Genomic DNA, 17,192 nt, shown 5'->3' with positions numbered 1-17,192 from the left:
GGGTTTTTAATTCGTAAACGTCAGGGAATGTCACGTTGGTTGGTTTCTTAATAACAGGCCTGCACAACTCAGAATGATGCAAGGGCCGCAACAAGAAAAACTGTTTTTTGCGGGCCGCTTACTAGCGTTGATGTAACCATTGTAAGAGATATCGCCAAGTTAGAAAAATATCAAATGTTATTAGGCCAACATCGTGGGCCAATGGTGCAAGTGCAATCCAACCTGTAAATTTTTAAACGAGTCATGGCAAAAACTCCAAAAAGGTCCCTAAAAATTAGGCCTACCAGGATTTTGAGTGAAGTTAGGACGTGAATGAACGTAGGACTAGCATTTACCAAGAAGTTTAGGACCGCTCTGGTCCTAGGTCGCCGAACGCCCATTTGAAAATAGGTTTTAGCCTATCTCGAAAAACTTTCATAAAATTTTTTTTTGCCTTAGAAAAAATAGGCTGTGAAATTTTTTAATCAATGGCACAACAATGATCAGATTTGTTTCCTTGGCGGCATTTGACAGATGTAGCCTATCTTAAAGATGATGTCCTCTTGAAAACATGCGGTTGCAAACAAGACTGACTGCACTCCAAGACTGCTAAGAGGAAACATACTATTCATGTTTATTTTACTAATTTTTAATTTATGCTGGATCAGCTCAATATGATTTGTGGGCGATCATCATTCTTGCAATTAGGGACAAGAGATCAACAAATTTGGATAATACATTGAAATGATCTAACTTAAATTGGTAAACTAAAATTGTTGTCGTTGTATTATGGAAGTGTACTGTGGTTATAAACTATGGGGTTAGTTTTAGTTAGGACCCATTGGTTTAGGCTGAGAATCACGAGATAAGTAGAAATTAAGATATAAAAATTAAGATTGGAAATAAAAAATAAGTAGAATTACGGCTTCAGTACATGCCATCAAGCGAAAACTTGCAACTTTCCACACACAATTTCTTGTCGAACACTGCCGTATTTTCCAGTTTGGGTCACAGGATGGTATATATATATGAATGCTAAATTTCACATATATTTGATCCCATTTTTTAAGTAACTTGTACATAAGCTTAAAAGCAAAAATGCAAACAGGTTTGACAAAATCGAAACACATCAAACATGGCAGCCCTTGTTTTAAAGAATGCATTTCTTGTTGCAATATCACATTTAACTGCAAGTATTCAAGTATTTCTTACCATTTTTTCAGAGATTGCTGTGTGATACAAGTGCATTTGTTGTAGTAAAAATTTACCTAACTAGTGTTATTGTACTGACAAAGAATGGCAGGTTTATCAGCACTTGCTCAGTATGAAATCTCGGATGAAGAGGAGGAAGGTGAAGAGATCAATCACCATGAGAAGGAAGTCACAAATGGTGTGTTGGACCAGGAGAACGGTGGTGTGGGATCAGTTAAAGTTGACGAAGATGAATCTGAACCAAAACGAAATCATGATGAAGATGATATCGTTGATGACATCGACATGGAAAACATTATTGTTTCCGATGAGGAGGAGCATGTTTCCAATGAATCAGAGATCCCAGCTCAGCCAAAATTTAAAAGATACAGCTGTGAAAGTGCCACAGTCCTTGCCGAGAAACTCCAGAAGATGAGTGAAGAGGAAGCAAGACTTCCTCCCGAACCAGATGGAAAATGCTCCAAGCAATTACAGGATAAAATTAAGAGGCTCTACGAGAAGAAGATCAAGGAGGGAGAGAATTTAAATCAGGTCTTTCAGGAAAGAAAGGATTTTAGGAATCCGAGTATTTATGACAAACTCATCTTATTCCTTAACATTGAGGAACGTGGAACAAATTTTCCGAAATGTGACTACGATCCATCATCGTGGAGAAAAGTTCCTGATTATGAAGATTTAGCTCGAGCCCAGAGGGAGGATGTTGCGAAAAAAGAAAGAGAGAAAAAAACTAAAGTGGAATTTGTCACCGGAACTGTAAAAAAATCAAACACTAGCACTGGTAGTGGAGATACAGTGAAAAAATCGAAATGGGACAAACCCGCTGACGATGCCAAAGCACAGACAATTACTGCCACCAAAATACCTCCAAGTGCAGTCCCTAGTGCCAAAACAACAATCATATCTGCCGTGGGTTCCATTAAAAAGACAAAAGCCTGATTATATTCACTGAAATATTTCACTGTTTTTGTCAAATTATGATTTAGAATTTTGTCATGTATTCATGTAAGATTACATAATACTACACAATGCACGTTGGTCTTAACAATAAATTGAATTTTATCTTTGACTGACTTATCTATCATCCTAAATTCTATTTTTAGCGTCTCTCTTGAACTGGACATTGTAAACTTGGTCAAAAATTATTTTTGTAATGAAATAAATCAGCGGGAGAATAGAGACATCGATAACTGCTCATGTCAGAAACGTCAATCATGAATGGCTACATAACTGCCACCATGGCCGGCCTCTGTGCTGCCCTGGCTTCCACAACTGGAAAACTGATGAGTCAGGGAGAGATAACCATGGAGTTTTTTGTAAATGTTGGAGAGTTTGAGCAAAATTTCTGCTGGACACTGGTGTGGACACTTCGGTTAGTTTTTCTGCTGATGACTATCGTGCTAAATGGACTAATGTGGACATTTTTTGTTGAATCGATGCAAACTTTATCATCCTCTGTTGCAATGGTTGTCAATGTCGGAACAAATATATTAATGTCAGCTGCAATTGGTTGGTTTCTGTTTAATGAAAGAGTTTCTATAATTTGGTGGATAGGAGCTTCTCTTATAATTTCTGGCATGGCTATCGTTTATTCCAGTCCGGAAAATACTTCCCTAAAAGAAGATGATAAGAAAGATTGAAAAACTTGTGTATTCATAAAATTTAGAACTTTCAGATAAAAATTGTAGACAAATGTGTATTTTTGTGTTTGCTTGAGAAATTCTTTATATTTGGTACACATTTATCCAACATATTGTAATTCGAAGCAGCATTCATCATACATAATACTTCTGCTTGTTTTAAGAGTGACATTCATGGAAAGTCTTGTGTCAATTTATCGTTGAACATTTTTTCACACTGCTTTGCATTTCTTACCTTGATTCAGTTGCAACGCTGAGTTCCAATTTGTAAGATATTCCTTTAACTTGTTTTAGAGATTTGCTTTAAGGCTCATATGAGGTCGATTAATTTATGCACCTGATTAACTTGATGGCAGATAAACGAAGTAGGTGGTGTTATACTGCTGTATAGTTTGATATTAGCCAAAGATATGTCATAATCAGAAGCATAACTTTGGAGATATTTGTAATAATTTTGTATTGCACGTAGCACAGCTTTTGAAGTGAAATTATTTCTGCTTTTAATACCAAAGCCGCACTTATGACATTAAAGCTGAGGCTGTTTTGAAATAGGTCGACGACCTTCTGATGAGGGTTGGGCCAGGGCAAAGAATCCGAAACTTCCTCGCAGGGGCGGAGTTCAACATCCAGGATGGATAAATTCAGATGGAAGGTGAAAGTTAAATGTAATGAGGGAAAAAAGTTTGATAATTTATCTTATTTCCATTTTTATTGTGCCGTATGTTATACTATTCAGAAGTACAATAAACAGACCTATGAAACCGTAGAACATGTTAAATGGTTGTTGTGTAATTGTGTAAAATATAATTGTTGTTGTTGTTAGACACCTTCATTTTGCCTTTTCTGTTCTTCACAGCTTCTTGCGACACCCATATGGACAATCGAACTTGTTTCAACAATCGATGGCTGTCTGTTTTGTTTGCGGTAACGCAACGTGTGAGGACAACATGGTTCAACTTTACTCCAGATGTCCTCGGTCTCGCGTGGACACACCTTTTTTTCCTTTCCTGGAGTATCATGATCCTGCTCCTGGTGCAGACGCCATGAAAGATGATTGGTCAGTTACTGCCTGCTTCGTCTGCAATGCTCTTCTCTGCCAGCAGTGGGAATCGTTTGAGCGAACGAGGATGCCGATAAGCAAGCGTCTGTACTGGCTTAAAAGACCGAATGGCTGCGAGATTCGCCAACCTGTGTCGCAGGTATATTTTTCTTGAAATTAGTTTTGATTCGCCGTGCTTGATAAGTACCAGTGATGATCCAGCACTGGTTTCGATTGTGGATAGCGGACTGTACGTTAAATGTAATCTGTTTGTCGTACAGATAGAATTGGAAGAGATTCTAAATGAACATTCACGTGACAATTACGTTGACAAAGATGACTGCATGAGTGAAGATGATCAACACGATGTGGTGCCTGCTTCTAAAAAATCATCCAGACCAAGCACTCCGTGTGAAAAGCAAATACCCAGAAATGACAAACCGGCGGGGGCAAGTAGCACGTCTCATTTGAATGAAACTGAAGTTTGTGACGAATCAAAACCAGCCGGCTTAGTATGTTATTCATGCGGGACGACTGATGCCATCCATAACACGATTTGCCCAGTGCACTGTAAACCCTCGTATGAGCAAATGCGTGCCGGAGTCCCATTTTATCCAACCATTTTACTTCAGAATGAAGCAGAAGGTTCAAAAGTGCTGTTTAACTCCATTACCTTTCTATGCATCACTTGTCTACCTAAATTCAAACCAGGCTGGCACCCAATGCAACGAGACTTCATGAAACAGGACATTACTAAGTCAGTTCTGCCGCGGATACCACTGCCAGAGATGGTCTTGTGCTATGTATGTGGCTCCAATGTCAGTACGAAGTTCAACGACAACCTGGTTACCACGATCACAGATTTTGGGAATGAGAATACGTACTTTGCTAAATTGTTCAAGTTGAAGCAGAAACAGGGTTCAGTCCCTCTCAGCTTTGGCTTCACATATGTCTGCAATAAATGCTCGGAGGAAATTAGGAAAGAAATTTCAGAATGCAAAGATACTGCTGATGCATGAAAATATTTACAGCTCCGACACTGCTGGGCATTTAACAATCTGGTATATAACTTCGTGAAGTGCCGCAGTGTAACGAATAAAATTGAATTAAAAGTTACTTTTTTAAAATTCAATATCATTACCATTACATTTCATATCACAGCCACCTGACTTGAACTGTGTGTTAGGAAATAGCAGGCGTAACTTTAAGTCTATGACCAACTTTGTAACTGCAAGCAAGGATGACTGAAGTCAAGTGATTCCATACGTACTGGCAATATCATGTTCCAACATTTCTTGAAAAACTGCCCAACTGCACTCGACATATGTTGTGTTTCTTTGTTATTGCTTAAATGTCTCCACAAAGCATGCAGCATGAAATGAATTGCAGTAATACTTTATAAAGGAATTTTATGCTATATGAGATTTCTTTTCAACTACCCTGAAAATATTCTCTTGTTACCCTCTCCCATTGGTGCTTGCTTTTTTACTTGTTCATACTAATTAATAACTGATTTTACATGCAGTGCATAGATTTTCTTGCAGATATTGTGCTCGTTTGTGTGCATTTTACTTATTTTGATTCAAAATATTTTCTTTTACAGGTCATATTTGAAATACCAAATTTTTTATAATAGTTTTGTTGTACGTCATTCCATGTCATTTTAAGATAAACATTTATGACAACTTCATAACGAAGACATCGAAAGGTAAATTTTTATCACAGAACAGAAACAAATAAATATTCATAAGTTAATGGTGATAATGCGTGGTTGACATCCTAATGAACTAACCTGAAATTTTGTTATTGACTTTATTAGAAATTAGTTCTTCGAGGAGAGAGCATGAAATTTTCAAACAATTTTATGAAGATATGTATCTGGATTGTGTTGTTACTCACTCTTTTCTCTCAAGGTAAAACCTTTGTAGTTCAAAGTCAATTCTCAACGGACATAGTGTGCGATTATCAAAATAAATATTCCTTATTGAACTATGATATGCCGTGTTCTATGGCTATATATTGTTGTCTATATACTGCATTTATTGCCATGCCAATAACCAATGGACTATGTATGTTTATTGTAACAGCATTTTCTAAAACTTGTTTATTGAGCAATTTTTGTAAAGGAGATTTTGAATTGCTTATGTTTTCGCAGTGTTGTCATTCGAAACATCTCCTGTGAAGCCAAATAAAAAGTGAGCATGAAACTATCTTCTTACAGCAAGCGTGATTTAATAAATTTGTATTAGATTTGCTGTTTGATTTCTGTCTCATATAGTTGGTGCTTTTGCATTTGCTTCATGACTTCTGTATGTTCGTATGTTTATTTTATGTTTTTTTGTTTAGTAAATTGAAGTCACTCGATGCTGCATCCTCCTCACGACAATCAGTTGGCGCGGTGAAAAAGAAACCTTCAACAACAAATAACCAGACTCATTCGATCAGTTCTCAGTTAAGCAGCAATAGTCAAGGCGGGTCAGAGAATTCGTCCAAAACAAACACAGACAACAAAGAAGAATCACATCCGAACAAGTTGAATAACACCATACACCTCCAGAAAAATAAGAATACAAGTGACAGTAACACTGGTAATGTTACTGGAGTAAAAAACTCAGAAAATGTAACTGAAACTGCAACGTCTCCGACTAGCACAACTACGGTTTCAACGAAAACAACAGTTGCTAAATCATCGACAACAACCACAACTGCACCGCCAACAACTGCATCAACCACTGCCAGTACACAGGTGTCGCCCACTGTGACGCCTTCCTCAACACAATCAACAACGTCATCTGTCACATCAACCACATCGTCAACATCTGAAACTCCAACGACCATTCCATCACCAATAAATACAACAACTGAAAATCCAACAACTACAACGACCAGTTCGCCAACCACGTCTTCGACAACTAGTCAAAGTTAGTATTATTGTCATGTATGTGCTCTAAAACGTGGGATGCATCTGCATATTTATGTTCTAATTATAAAAAAATGTCTTTATGTGCAGCCAGACCTATTCTTGCATTTCTGTTATTTTTTAGGCCTGCAAGAAACAACAACTTCAAATAACGATGAAACCACTTCAGCAGGCGTTATCCAAAATCCAGGTACGGACATAAGATGGGTCTAGAAATTGATTTCTATTCTAAATGGAGCATTTTGTCCGTTGGATATTTTGGTACAGATTTTTGAATTGTCTTGCTTTGGTAATATGATATTTTGCCCATATACAGTTTCACCTAATTCCTCCATTTCACCCGGTGTTGGTGTGGTCTTGGGACTTGTGTCAGCTGCCCTTGTCATTGTTATCTTGGTTCTCCTTTATAAATACCAACGGCGGTTCATCCACGCCATCCGCTTTCGTCGTTTACATGAAGTGCCAATGGTGAGCATGCAAAGCTATTCGCTTATCTACCAAATATTTTGCCCCAATATCACTGATACTGGAAATACTTGGCAGTGTCAGTGTGCAAGGAGAGCTAACTTTAACGTATTATTAAGTTTAATTAGGCGTCAATTAATGGTCATTGCTAAGTAGGAAAATGCAAAGTAGCGGTCGTAATACCAGTTGTTCATTTTCTTTAAGTCTTGGTCAAACTTCAAATTTAAAATCGAATTTAAACTTTTCTTTCTATTTTAAGGATGACTTTGATGATTATGGCCCCGACGCCGTGTATGCCGAACACACAGTGCCGATGCGCATGTGATGTCTTATCGAATATTATGTGGATTTCTTAAACCGCACAACTTGTTCAATTCAGCTTTTATTTTTCTTTATTCATTGCACACCGGTTCAGTGTACTGTGTAGGCCTATGCAGCACAATAATCTTTGCATGACTCGCCATTTTTGTTTTAGTGAGCGCAATAGGTACTCGTAAATATCCCAGTATCTTTTACCTATAACTGCATTTGATCAAAATTTAATGGGATTTCTCATTATTATTTCACTGGAAATCTTGGGAATACTTGCAATTACACTTTCTTAACATTAACAAGTTTTTGTAATTAAATGAGTTAAAAACCTATAATTGGGTATAAAATGTTCACAGTTCGATAAAGCGCAACGGTTGAATTCGTAAGGTACAAACCGTCGTCATCATTACACGTTTTTATCCACATCATGAAGGGTACGTTCCAAGTCAAAGCTCTTCAACTGCCCGTGTTTAGTGTTTTCTTATTTCTACCCACGTTTGCATTTTCACTTGAACGTCCCAGTTTCATGTTATGCACGTTTTGTGTAGTTGCTATTTTTTAACAAGTCGTTACATCGAAGAGTCTACCGGTACTATATTCTATGAATTAAATTTTTGCCAACTGTGTTTTTATTTTGTGGTCGAGAGCAAATTAGACGTTGGACCAATCAAAAATTGTTTGGTTTCTGCTCAACGACCAGTTTTTTAAGTGCCACCAACTTTTGAAATGTGCGCTTTTGTGTTAATCTCATTGATATTTCTGTGTTTTTATAAATATTTTCCGTTATGCTTTTGCTTCAACGTTGTTTTCGCGCATTCGTGCGGTTAATACCGTGGTTTTGTACTGTGGTTGTTTTATGGTTTTGGGTTATTAACATTTAAGGTAATATTTCTGCTTTCAAAGACTGTGGTGTGCTGTACAAGGCGTGTTTTGTATGTTTTTTTCCCGAAAATTTGACACTTTAATAAAATGGGTTGTGATATTAATACATCCTGTGTTACACAATAGAACCTATTGTTAAATCTTCTCCATTCAAATTTTTGCGGTTGGAGTTAGGTTTTTGCCAGTGAATTATTGATTTGTTGAAAGACGTGAATAGGCTTGCGGCTTTGTCTGTCAGTGGAAATTTAGCAGTACATGCCAAGCACAACGGCACCATGCTTAACACGTGTTGATTCTGCTCGCAGAGACTATAGATTGTCATGTTTTCTGCTTTCATATTTTTACATAATCCAGTCAAAACGACTGATTAGTCACATTTTACAGGACAAATCATTTCTGATAAATTTACTTACAAATGTCAAAGTACATTTTCTTCACCTTGAAACCGTAAGAAGTTACCATTTCAACCTCAAAGCTGTCAACCGTTGTTTCAAAACTTTCAACTTCGCAATCGACAACTTCATTTCCACCCAATACTACTTTAATATTATGATTAATTATTTTAATCATCAAGAATTTCTAAACAGGGAATTCCCTGTTATTACAAGGAAGCAGCTCGCGATATTTGGCTATGGGTTTCAACGGTTTGGAGAAAGCTCTTGGGGCGTGTGCCCTCGGCTCTGACAGCCTTCAGAGACCTAGGTTTTTACTGGTGTCAATAGTTCTGTTTAAATTCCCGATATTTTTACGTATTCATTCGTTATGCCACTCGATCTTCGTCAGTAACTGAACGACTCAAATGACTGTATGGTAGTTTCAGTTACGCCAGTTAAAGGTTTCAAACCTTGTAACCTAGTTATATTTAATGACAAAAGATATCCATTGCCATGTGATCCCTTTTGGTTTTGTGTTTGGAAGTTTTTGTGAAGGCGAAAATTACTTTTTCTTAGGCTAATTTTTAGGCAACTCTGGCTTGAAGCGATGCTCCAAAGTATTTTAAATGTGATATTGCTCAAATGATAAATGTGTGCAGAGGAAACAAATGGGAGAAAAAGGATCAAAGCTAAGCAATAATCCGAATGGATGTGAAGATCAAGGTATGATTTGATGGTTCCAAGAATTTAAGCTGGTTCTAGTTTGATCACACTGCAGAGTATGGCCGTTTTTAGAAAAATCTTGGTCGCGCAAAAATGCATGGAAGCAGTGGAAATGTGCACTTGAGTGCGTAATGACACAGTAATATTCAGAGTTTGACGTATTTAATTTTTAAATCTGTTGAAGATTAAGTGCACAGAAGTTCTGTCCAAGTCATTAGGTGCAAAATAACACACCTTAAGTGCGGCACTGAAGTTCATCAAAAACAGTATTAAGTGTGCCTATGCCAATCTCTGCAGTCTTGTAGTACGATTGTTCAATTAAGATCTTTATCCTTAAACTGAGGAAAATCTTTGCACAATTTAAACCCGGTGATGATTTCTCTTCTCTCGAGCCCCAGTTACTAAGCTAGCCTTTGTGCAAGTTCCGATTGTTACACATTTTTTATTTTGGTTTTTGTTTTATTTAGCATTGCTCACATTTAGAACTGCCCACCAGGTCCACTGAATAGGACTAAGCGTCGGTAATGCGTTGCCCAAGAGCATTACAATGGTAACGCTACTGGGTATCGAAAATGGAACATCAGCGGCATTATTGCGGGACCAGTGGTCTAACCACTTGGCTACTGAGTAAAATATAAATGCAAGTGCACAGTAAAACAGTAAAACACAAAGCAAAACGGAAAATACAGCATTTTTCACTGGGAAAGTGTGTGTACAGAGACCGATGTTTTTTGCTTGACAGTTTTGCCCTGAAATACTTTTATTAGGCTAAGTAATATATATTATTTTATTTATTGTAAGTTAGCAAATTCAAAGTACCAAATTGGCTTTGTTTGTGTTTGATACATTTATGTGAACGTAAAAAAATTTGATGTGCATGTTGTCGATAAGTGTCAAGCATGTGTTTACCACACTTTTCATAAATGTGCAAAGCTATATCAAAGTGACATATTTACAGTGCAGCCTCATTTACTCCAATTTCTTTTTCAAAAGTGTTTTGCACAGCCTCTATTCAAGCACATTTTTTAATCTAGGGTTTCTTAACTTTCTTGCCATAATAAATGTATTTGACCAATGCTGTACGCACCACAATCACTATGCTGCTAATCCTGTTGATTCGCAGTTACGTACGTACAATAGTTATGCTGAATTCTGCGAGACTTTTTTGTAGTTGAGTCTGCTACGAGTTGATAAGACATTGTTCACACACTTCCATACTATTCGTATTTTGTAGAGAAGCGGCAATTAGCAAATTGACTGGTCTGGGCTAATTGGTTGCTGACCTCTGCCTTCATTACAAATATATATAGATACATTTTACATGGTAGAAAAAGTGTCAAGTTAAGTTACTCCATATAATGTGAGTTATGCATCCGTTGAAATTATTAATACTGCACCGAGTATTCAAAAGATTTAAGATTGATGAAGTACAGGTTTATAACAATACTATTTCATGTGTTAATGACCATGTGATATTGCCGCATAGCACATCTGTGTGCAGTTAGTTGTAAGAATTGATATGTTATGACAAGTTTGTCAAAATTTGCTGGTTATTATTATTCAAGTATTATTTGGTCAAAAAGTAATACTGTAAACTGATTAATCAAGAAGATAACTGATGAAACCAGTTGCTGATCATCTGCTGGTCAATTAACACAATTCTAACATTGAAGTGTGCAATTCCATGATTATTTAAATATCTTAAATCTTGCATCAACATACAATAAACCAGTACTGTTATTTGAAATGCTGGATCAATCAAAAAAAAATATGGAACTATATTGAGAGTGATCTTAAGCTAATAAAGCCTGGAGTCCAGACTACATAGAATGTAACACATTTGCTATTTCTGTGGTGTAACGTCAAACTAAGAAAGTTATTCAATACCGGTGGCCCGGTGCTATTTAGTAGACAGCTAAAGTTACAGTTTTAAAAATTAAAGTCAGAAATTTAATATATGATGAAATTTTGCCACCAAAAACATTGCAAATACAATGGATTTAAATCCATTGGTATTTGTACATTAGTAGGTAAAAATATATTGCTACCATGCAACTGTTGTAATTTTCATCTTCTATAAATATCCAAACATATCACAATGTAAAATATTGCACCTCTTTTTCAGTGGGTTTTAATGACTTCAAAGTTGTACGTGCTATTGGTCGTGGAGCATTTGGAAAAGTTTGCATCGTGAAACGGAAGAATACAAAGAACGATGTTTATGCAATGAAGTACATGAACAAGCTGGATAGTTGGAAGAGTGATGTTATTGAAAATATTCTCCGAGAATTAAACATTTTGACGAAACTACATCATCCCTTTTTAGTAAACCTGTGGTTTACGTTTCAGGTTTGTCTTCAGATTTAAGACCCATCGATAATAATTTGTTTAGATTGATTAATGTTCTTGTTGCTCTTTAAGCTATGCCATAAAATTGAATTCTGACGGTCTGACATCCAGTGCTGTTATTTAAATACTGCATCAAACTCAAATAATTATGATGTGCTGATGTGTTAGTAAACGATGCAGAATCATATAATTATGACTGTCAGTAATATATGTGGCAGGTAAAAACATTCACACATGCTGTAAACAAAGTACATGCTGACATGCTGCACTACATATAAGGTTATGTCGTGACATTTTGCCTTGTACTTTTGTTTGCAAACCACAATAAATTTACATCAAGTAATTATGTTGCCACATAAACTACATGCTCAGCATGACTGTAATGTTCAGGATGAGGAAGACATTTTTATGGTGAGTGATCTTCTTCTTGGTGGAGACCTAAGCTATCACATTAAAAAGAATGTCATGTTCACACTAAATGATGCTTGCGTCTATCTGTGTGAGTTGGCTTCAGTGCTCGATTATCTGAAATCAAAGCACATCGTTCACAGGCAAGTTTTTAAGCTTTGACCCTGTTTAGTTTCTTGTCTTTAAGAATGATTCTGTTTGTTATTCTTCTACCTCTTCCACCTCAGAGATATAAAACCGGACAACATACTTCTTGATAAAAAAGGACATTTGCATCTCACTGACTTCAACATTGCGGCCATTGTCTCACAAAATCAACCCCGCTTGAAAACATTCGCAGGAACAAAACCTTATGTTGGTCAGTTCTATTAGGTTGCACATTTTCATATTATGGCTGCGTTGCTATCGTGGCACTGAATTAAGGTCACCAAGTGATTAGGATAACGTTGTTATCTATTTCACCCAACAGAAATGTAACAATTTTTAATTTGATGTAGCACCTGAAGTATTTTTGGCATCGTATGATCATGGAAGTTACTACGACTATTCTGCCGACTGGTGGTCACTGGGTGTCACTATATATGAAGTTTTACGACACAAGGTACTTGACGACTAGACTCTCGCTTATTTGTATCCAAACAGAAATAATAATGTGATATGTTCACCTGAATGTATTTCTTTATTATAACTAAAACAATATACAGGCACGATTTAATCTACATGCATTCATAGACACAGACCACCTCATATTACATTAAGTTGTGTATGAGCATTTACTGATGCACTGTATTCTAAAATGGTACAGCTTTCTTTGGCTGAATGACTCATGTGAAAAAAGTGAATAGTCATTGCACAGTGCTTTCTCACATAGTTTACTTCACTTTGCATGCTTAGGTTGAAAAAATCTCGTGTTGTTTCGGTTGTCACTGTCAATCAATTAAAATTAGGTGCAAACATTTTCCTTTCATGTGTTGTTTGACACAAATAGAACAACATTGTCATGCAAAAAATAATGTATAGTAATATCTGGTGATCATATTTATTGTATTAAACACCATGTGACAGTGAACAAATTACACTCTACCTATTACCATCGTTATCGGCTTATGGGCCCACTTAAAATGTAAGCTGTCGCTCAGAATGTAGCTTGTTTATTGGTCCGTTTTTGTTATCTTGCAATATTATATACACATTTTCAGAAACCCTTTCATATTCACCCTGATCTTGGACACGAAGATGCGGTGAAGTTGTTGAGAAACGGAAGCATATCTCTGCCTGTTGACTGGCCGCAATCACTGAAGGATTTATTTTTCTCTGTAAGTCAATGAAATTTGATGATCTGTGTTCAAAATATTACAATGCTAAGACGTGCCACTGTGTAAAAATCTTATACGTTTGGTTTGTTATGTTCTATACTTTGACATTCCCTTTCTTCTTGAGTTCATTTGTGTACAGATTTGCATTACTATAGGACATTGAAAATTCATAATAATCTTGAAAAGAGCATTTAGGTAAAGTTTGTCACTTTTTATTTTGCAATACCCAAAAATTTGTAGCTAGGCTGTGTGTGAACCCTCAACAGTGACGCCCAACAATTTTCCGTTAGGCTTCGTTTGAGGATGTATTTATTGATAGTTCAGTCAAAATAATGCTTCGTGGCTTCCCTCTTAAGTAGTCACTAAATGCAAACTCAGCTGTGTTTAAGAACTGACAAGTGGTTATACTTCTCGCTGAAAGGAAATATAACGTTGTCATTAGCTTTAATTGTTCACATGAGAGCCTTACATGTAATGGTTGTTTTAAATGTTTTTGCATGAATGTTATATTAGTATTACCCATTTATAACATTTTTGTGATAGCTGTTGCAGTTTGATCCGTCAAAGCGAATGAACAGCTTATCATCATTATTAAAAGCAAACTTCTTTGAGAAAGTTAACGAAGATGACATTTTAGTTTCTTGTCTCTGTCCAGATTTTCAACCATCGGTGAGCTATGGCTGTTGTTACATGGTTCATATCATATAATTATTACAATGCCTGTTGCATGAAGGTATGTAACATCATAAAATGATTTAATTTAATTGAACGGTGTATTATAATGTGATTGTGTAACCAGACTACACGTTTATAGCTACGCACCTACAACATTGAACTTGCATAATGAATTAAATTTGCATTATAACTTTGACCCAAATGTCTTAACAAATACTTATATGTTAATTGTCTTCAGCAAACAAGTTTAAATTATGATCCAACGTATGAGTTGGAAGAACTGATAGTTGAGTCAAATCCACTTCATAAGAAGAAGGAGAGGTTGCAGAAACGACGACAGAGTCGTGAAAAAATCCTGAAGAAAAGTCTCAGAAAGAAAAAGTCCGACATAAGTTTGACTGAAGAACAAGTTGAGGAGACGGCTGAAGAAAAAGCAATGAAAGATATCGAAAAACATTTTGTTACGTTCAACCGTGAAAGGTATTTCAAAGTTATCAGGAAGTTTTCAAGATAAAATTGAGCCATCTGGATAATTGCATCATTTGCTCATTGTGTAGGCGTCTTTATATATATACAAAATTATATATATATGCTAAATACATCCAAATTCGGTCCTTTTTTAATATCACATATTTATTTTATTATTTATTATCCAGATTATCAACAGATACGGTGAATGCTGACGAAGTAATGCAAAAAAGCAAAACATCAGTAGATTCCTAGCAAGTTCAGTAATCTGAAACCTGATAGCATACGGTTAGCATTACGCAACTGGTAGCATGCCGTTCTGGCGTTAGTTTGTTAAATAGCTTCAACGTAATGTTAACAGCATAGAAAAATTCCTATACCACGCTATATACCTTAATACATGGCCTCTACGGCAATTCTTATCCATTGTTCATGGTATTATTGGGGCTTTTAAACGAATTTTTACAAGTCGGGGCCCTATGTAAGAGCTGTACAAATATTTGGTGTGCCGTTGTAGCTGAATGTAGGTTAATCAAAATACGTTATTGGTTTATTATCTTGGTATGGAAACTGCTTCATATAAACGCAAGGTAGGAAAAATGCTTGTTAGAGAAGAATGAACTGTTTGCTTTTTTGAAATCCGAGCCTATTTTAAGCCATTGGTCAATACATCAATATCCAAGGTTCTTAAACTGCTACCTCGTAATAATTACACAAACGCTGTTCGGGTAAATTTTTTCATTACTGTTGTTAGAAATATAGACCACTGTCAGCAATTGATATTTTATTAACGTATTTTTATTCTACCTTAGACAAAAAATCAGTGCATGGTGTGTTTTGTTTCTTTTTAATCCTTCGCCATGAAATAATGCAGTGATATCCAAGTGCTTTTGTTTGCTTTCTTAAGTATTTTTCGCATGTTTCTTTTCTTGGCATATTGCCGCACTTGGAAAGTGAATGAGAAACTTTCTAACTTTTGCATTTTTCTAAAAAAGTTTTAAATAGGGTAAAAATCACGATTTGTGAGTGTATGTAAAGTGTGTAGGAAATGAAAAATTGGTCTTTAATACGTGCATTTGTTGTCCAAGTAATTAACTCTAAAAAATTTTAACTGGTGAAATGAACATTTGCCTAAGTGCATTCTGCAAAGGTTGGTGATAGTACTAAGAGCTGTGAGCAAGTTTGAAGTATGTGGAACATGAAGCCATCATGTTGTATGAGTTTGTCGCCTTTGTCAATCGATAGAAGTCATGTTATAACATCGGCATCTTTATCCTCCGTCTAAGGAAAGTCTTTGTACGACTTAAAGTTAGCTGATTACGCTTTAGTGCGATTGCTATGGTCGACTACTTTTCAGCACAACCATCTATTGGACAGCATTGACATCTTTCTTCGTACATCATTGTCGATGTACCAGAGAAGTTTCCATCCTGCAATGTGCAGTATTGTCATCACATCTTCCAAAAATTATCACTGGTGTGTATTCTTGCTGTACAAACTCGGGCTAATTAACAACGCCCTTCTTTAGTGCTATGGCCACCAGAAACCGGGCTCTTGCTTGGGGTAGGATTTCTTTTACAATGGATTTCTTTTCCTATCCACTGATGTGCAGCATTGAAGCAATTTTCATTCATCAGTTTCTTGAACACACCACCTGCTTGTCTGCTTAATTTTCACTTTTTCAACTTATATTTTATGGATTTAACTAATTACATGTTTAGTGGCCGTGCTAGTTGTTACCAGTTGTAAACGTTATTTTTCTTGAGCACGTTTTAAGCCTTTTCGGTTTTATTACTTTTTCCTGTTCATTGGCGCGTGTTAGTAACAACTGTCTAGATTTTTTATCCCTGCCACGCTTTTGACGAAATGTAAAATGGTTGATTGATTGATTGACCATTATAGTTCAAAGTTTTACCAACCTGGTTTTTTTGGCAGCGTTACAAACACAGAAGTGCATTTTTACAATTTGTTAGTCACAAAATTTTCACTATTGGTTTGCAAACTAAGATGCCAAAGAGTGCAGTGGAGCGATGGAATCCGTACTGAGTGGGAATAAAGCCATCAGAAGAAATTTGGTTCGCAAACTATGACATGAAGGAAGAAAGAGTATTCACATAACTGTATTTGTGACTCAATTTATATTTGGTTTTGGTCACACTTTAAAGCCGTTGAAGATTGCCCCACAACAAACATTTTTCATTTTCGTATGCTTATGGTTTCTGAAACGAGTTTTTATGGTTTCGTAATAAATAATTGATTTGCACATGCGCAAAGTCATTTAAGTGAAGGTACAACTAAATGGCGATAAGCGACCAAAATCTTCACTGGCCATTAAAATGTTGCACTCAGCTTGGTTTGTTTAAATTGAATGTCATATCGGTCACAGAAATCAAACGATTGATAATTTCATGTTTTTTCTATGTGTCCACGCAG

At 36.2% G+C, this 17,192-nt stretch overlaps 4 protein-coding genes across 4 annotated transcripts; all 4 read left to right on the top strand.

Moving 5' to 3' along the window:
• Window positions 1-1,206: 1,206 nt before the first annotated feature.
• On the top strand, window positions 1,207-2,291 carry LOC143458951 (uncharacterized). Its single transcript, XM_076955862.1, has one exon. The coding sequence runs from the start codon at window positions 1,276-1,278 to the stop codon at window positions 2,125-2,127; it is 852 nt and encodes a 283-aa protein (XP_076811977.1). The 5' UTR covers window positions 1,207-1,275; the 3' UTR covers window positions 2,128-2,291.
• A 544-nt stretch (window positions 2,292-2,835) lies between these two features.
• LOC143458949 (uncharacterized) lies at window positions 2,836-5,470 on the top strand. Its single transcript, XM_076955860.1, has 4 exons — window positions 2,836-3,193; window positions 3,381-3,480; window positions 3,685-4,027; window positions 4,149-5,470. The coding sequence occupies exons 1-4, from the start codon at window positions 3,160-3,162 to the stop codon at window positions 4,884-4,886; spliced, it is 1,215 nt and encodes a 404-aa protein (XP_076811975.1). The 5' UTR covers window positions 2,836-3,159; the 3' UTR covers window positions 4,887-5,470.
• Window positions 5,425-8,550, top strand: LOC143458950 (uncharacterized). The gene is made up of 7 exons (XM_076955861.1): window positions 5,425-5,575; window positions 5,687-5,780; window positions 6,023-6,062; window positions 6,214-6,788; window positions 6,912-6,977; window positions 7,104-7,255; window positions 7,512-8,550. The coding sequence occupies exons 2-7, from the start codon at window positions 5,711-5,713 to the stop codon at window positions 7,575-7,577; spliced, it is 969 nt and encodes a 322-aa protein (XP_076811976.1). The 5' UTR covers window positions 5,425-5,575; window positions 5,687-5,710; the 3' UTR covers window positions 7,578-8,550.
• Window positions 8,551-9,344: 794 nt separating this feature from the next.
• LOC143458948 (serine/threonine-protein kinase 32A-like) lies at window positions 9,345-17,108 on the top strand. The gene is made up of 9 exons (XM_076955859.1): window positions 9,345-9,543; window positions 11,669-11,892; window positions 12,283-12,443; window positions 12,528-12,658; window positions 12,798-12,901; window positions 13,500-13,616; window positions 14,160-14,285; window positions 14,530-14,771; window positions 14,948-17,108. Exons 1-9 carry the CDS (start codon window positions 9,489-9,491, stop codon window positions 15,012-15,014), a joined length of 1,227 nt encoding a protein of 408 aa, XP_076811974.1. The 5' UTR covers window positions 9,345-9,488; the 3' UTR covers window positions 15,015-17,108.
• The last annotated feature ends 84 nt before the right edge of the window (window positions 17,109-17,192 follow it).

The sequence above is a fragment of the Clavelina lepadiformis genome, chromosome 5, assembly GCF_947623445.1.
Source record: "Clavelina lepadiformis chromosome 5, kaClaLepa1.1, whole genome shotgun sequence".
Lineage (NCBI taxonomy): Eukaryota > Metazoa > Chordata > Ascidiacea > Aplousobranchia > Clavelinidae > Clavelina > Clavelina lepadiformis.
The sequence above is the reverse complement of the archived record's forward strand: the minus strand, read 5'-3'. Positions and strand labels throughout refer to the sequence as shown.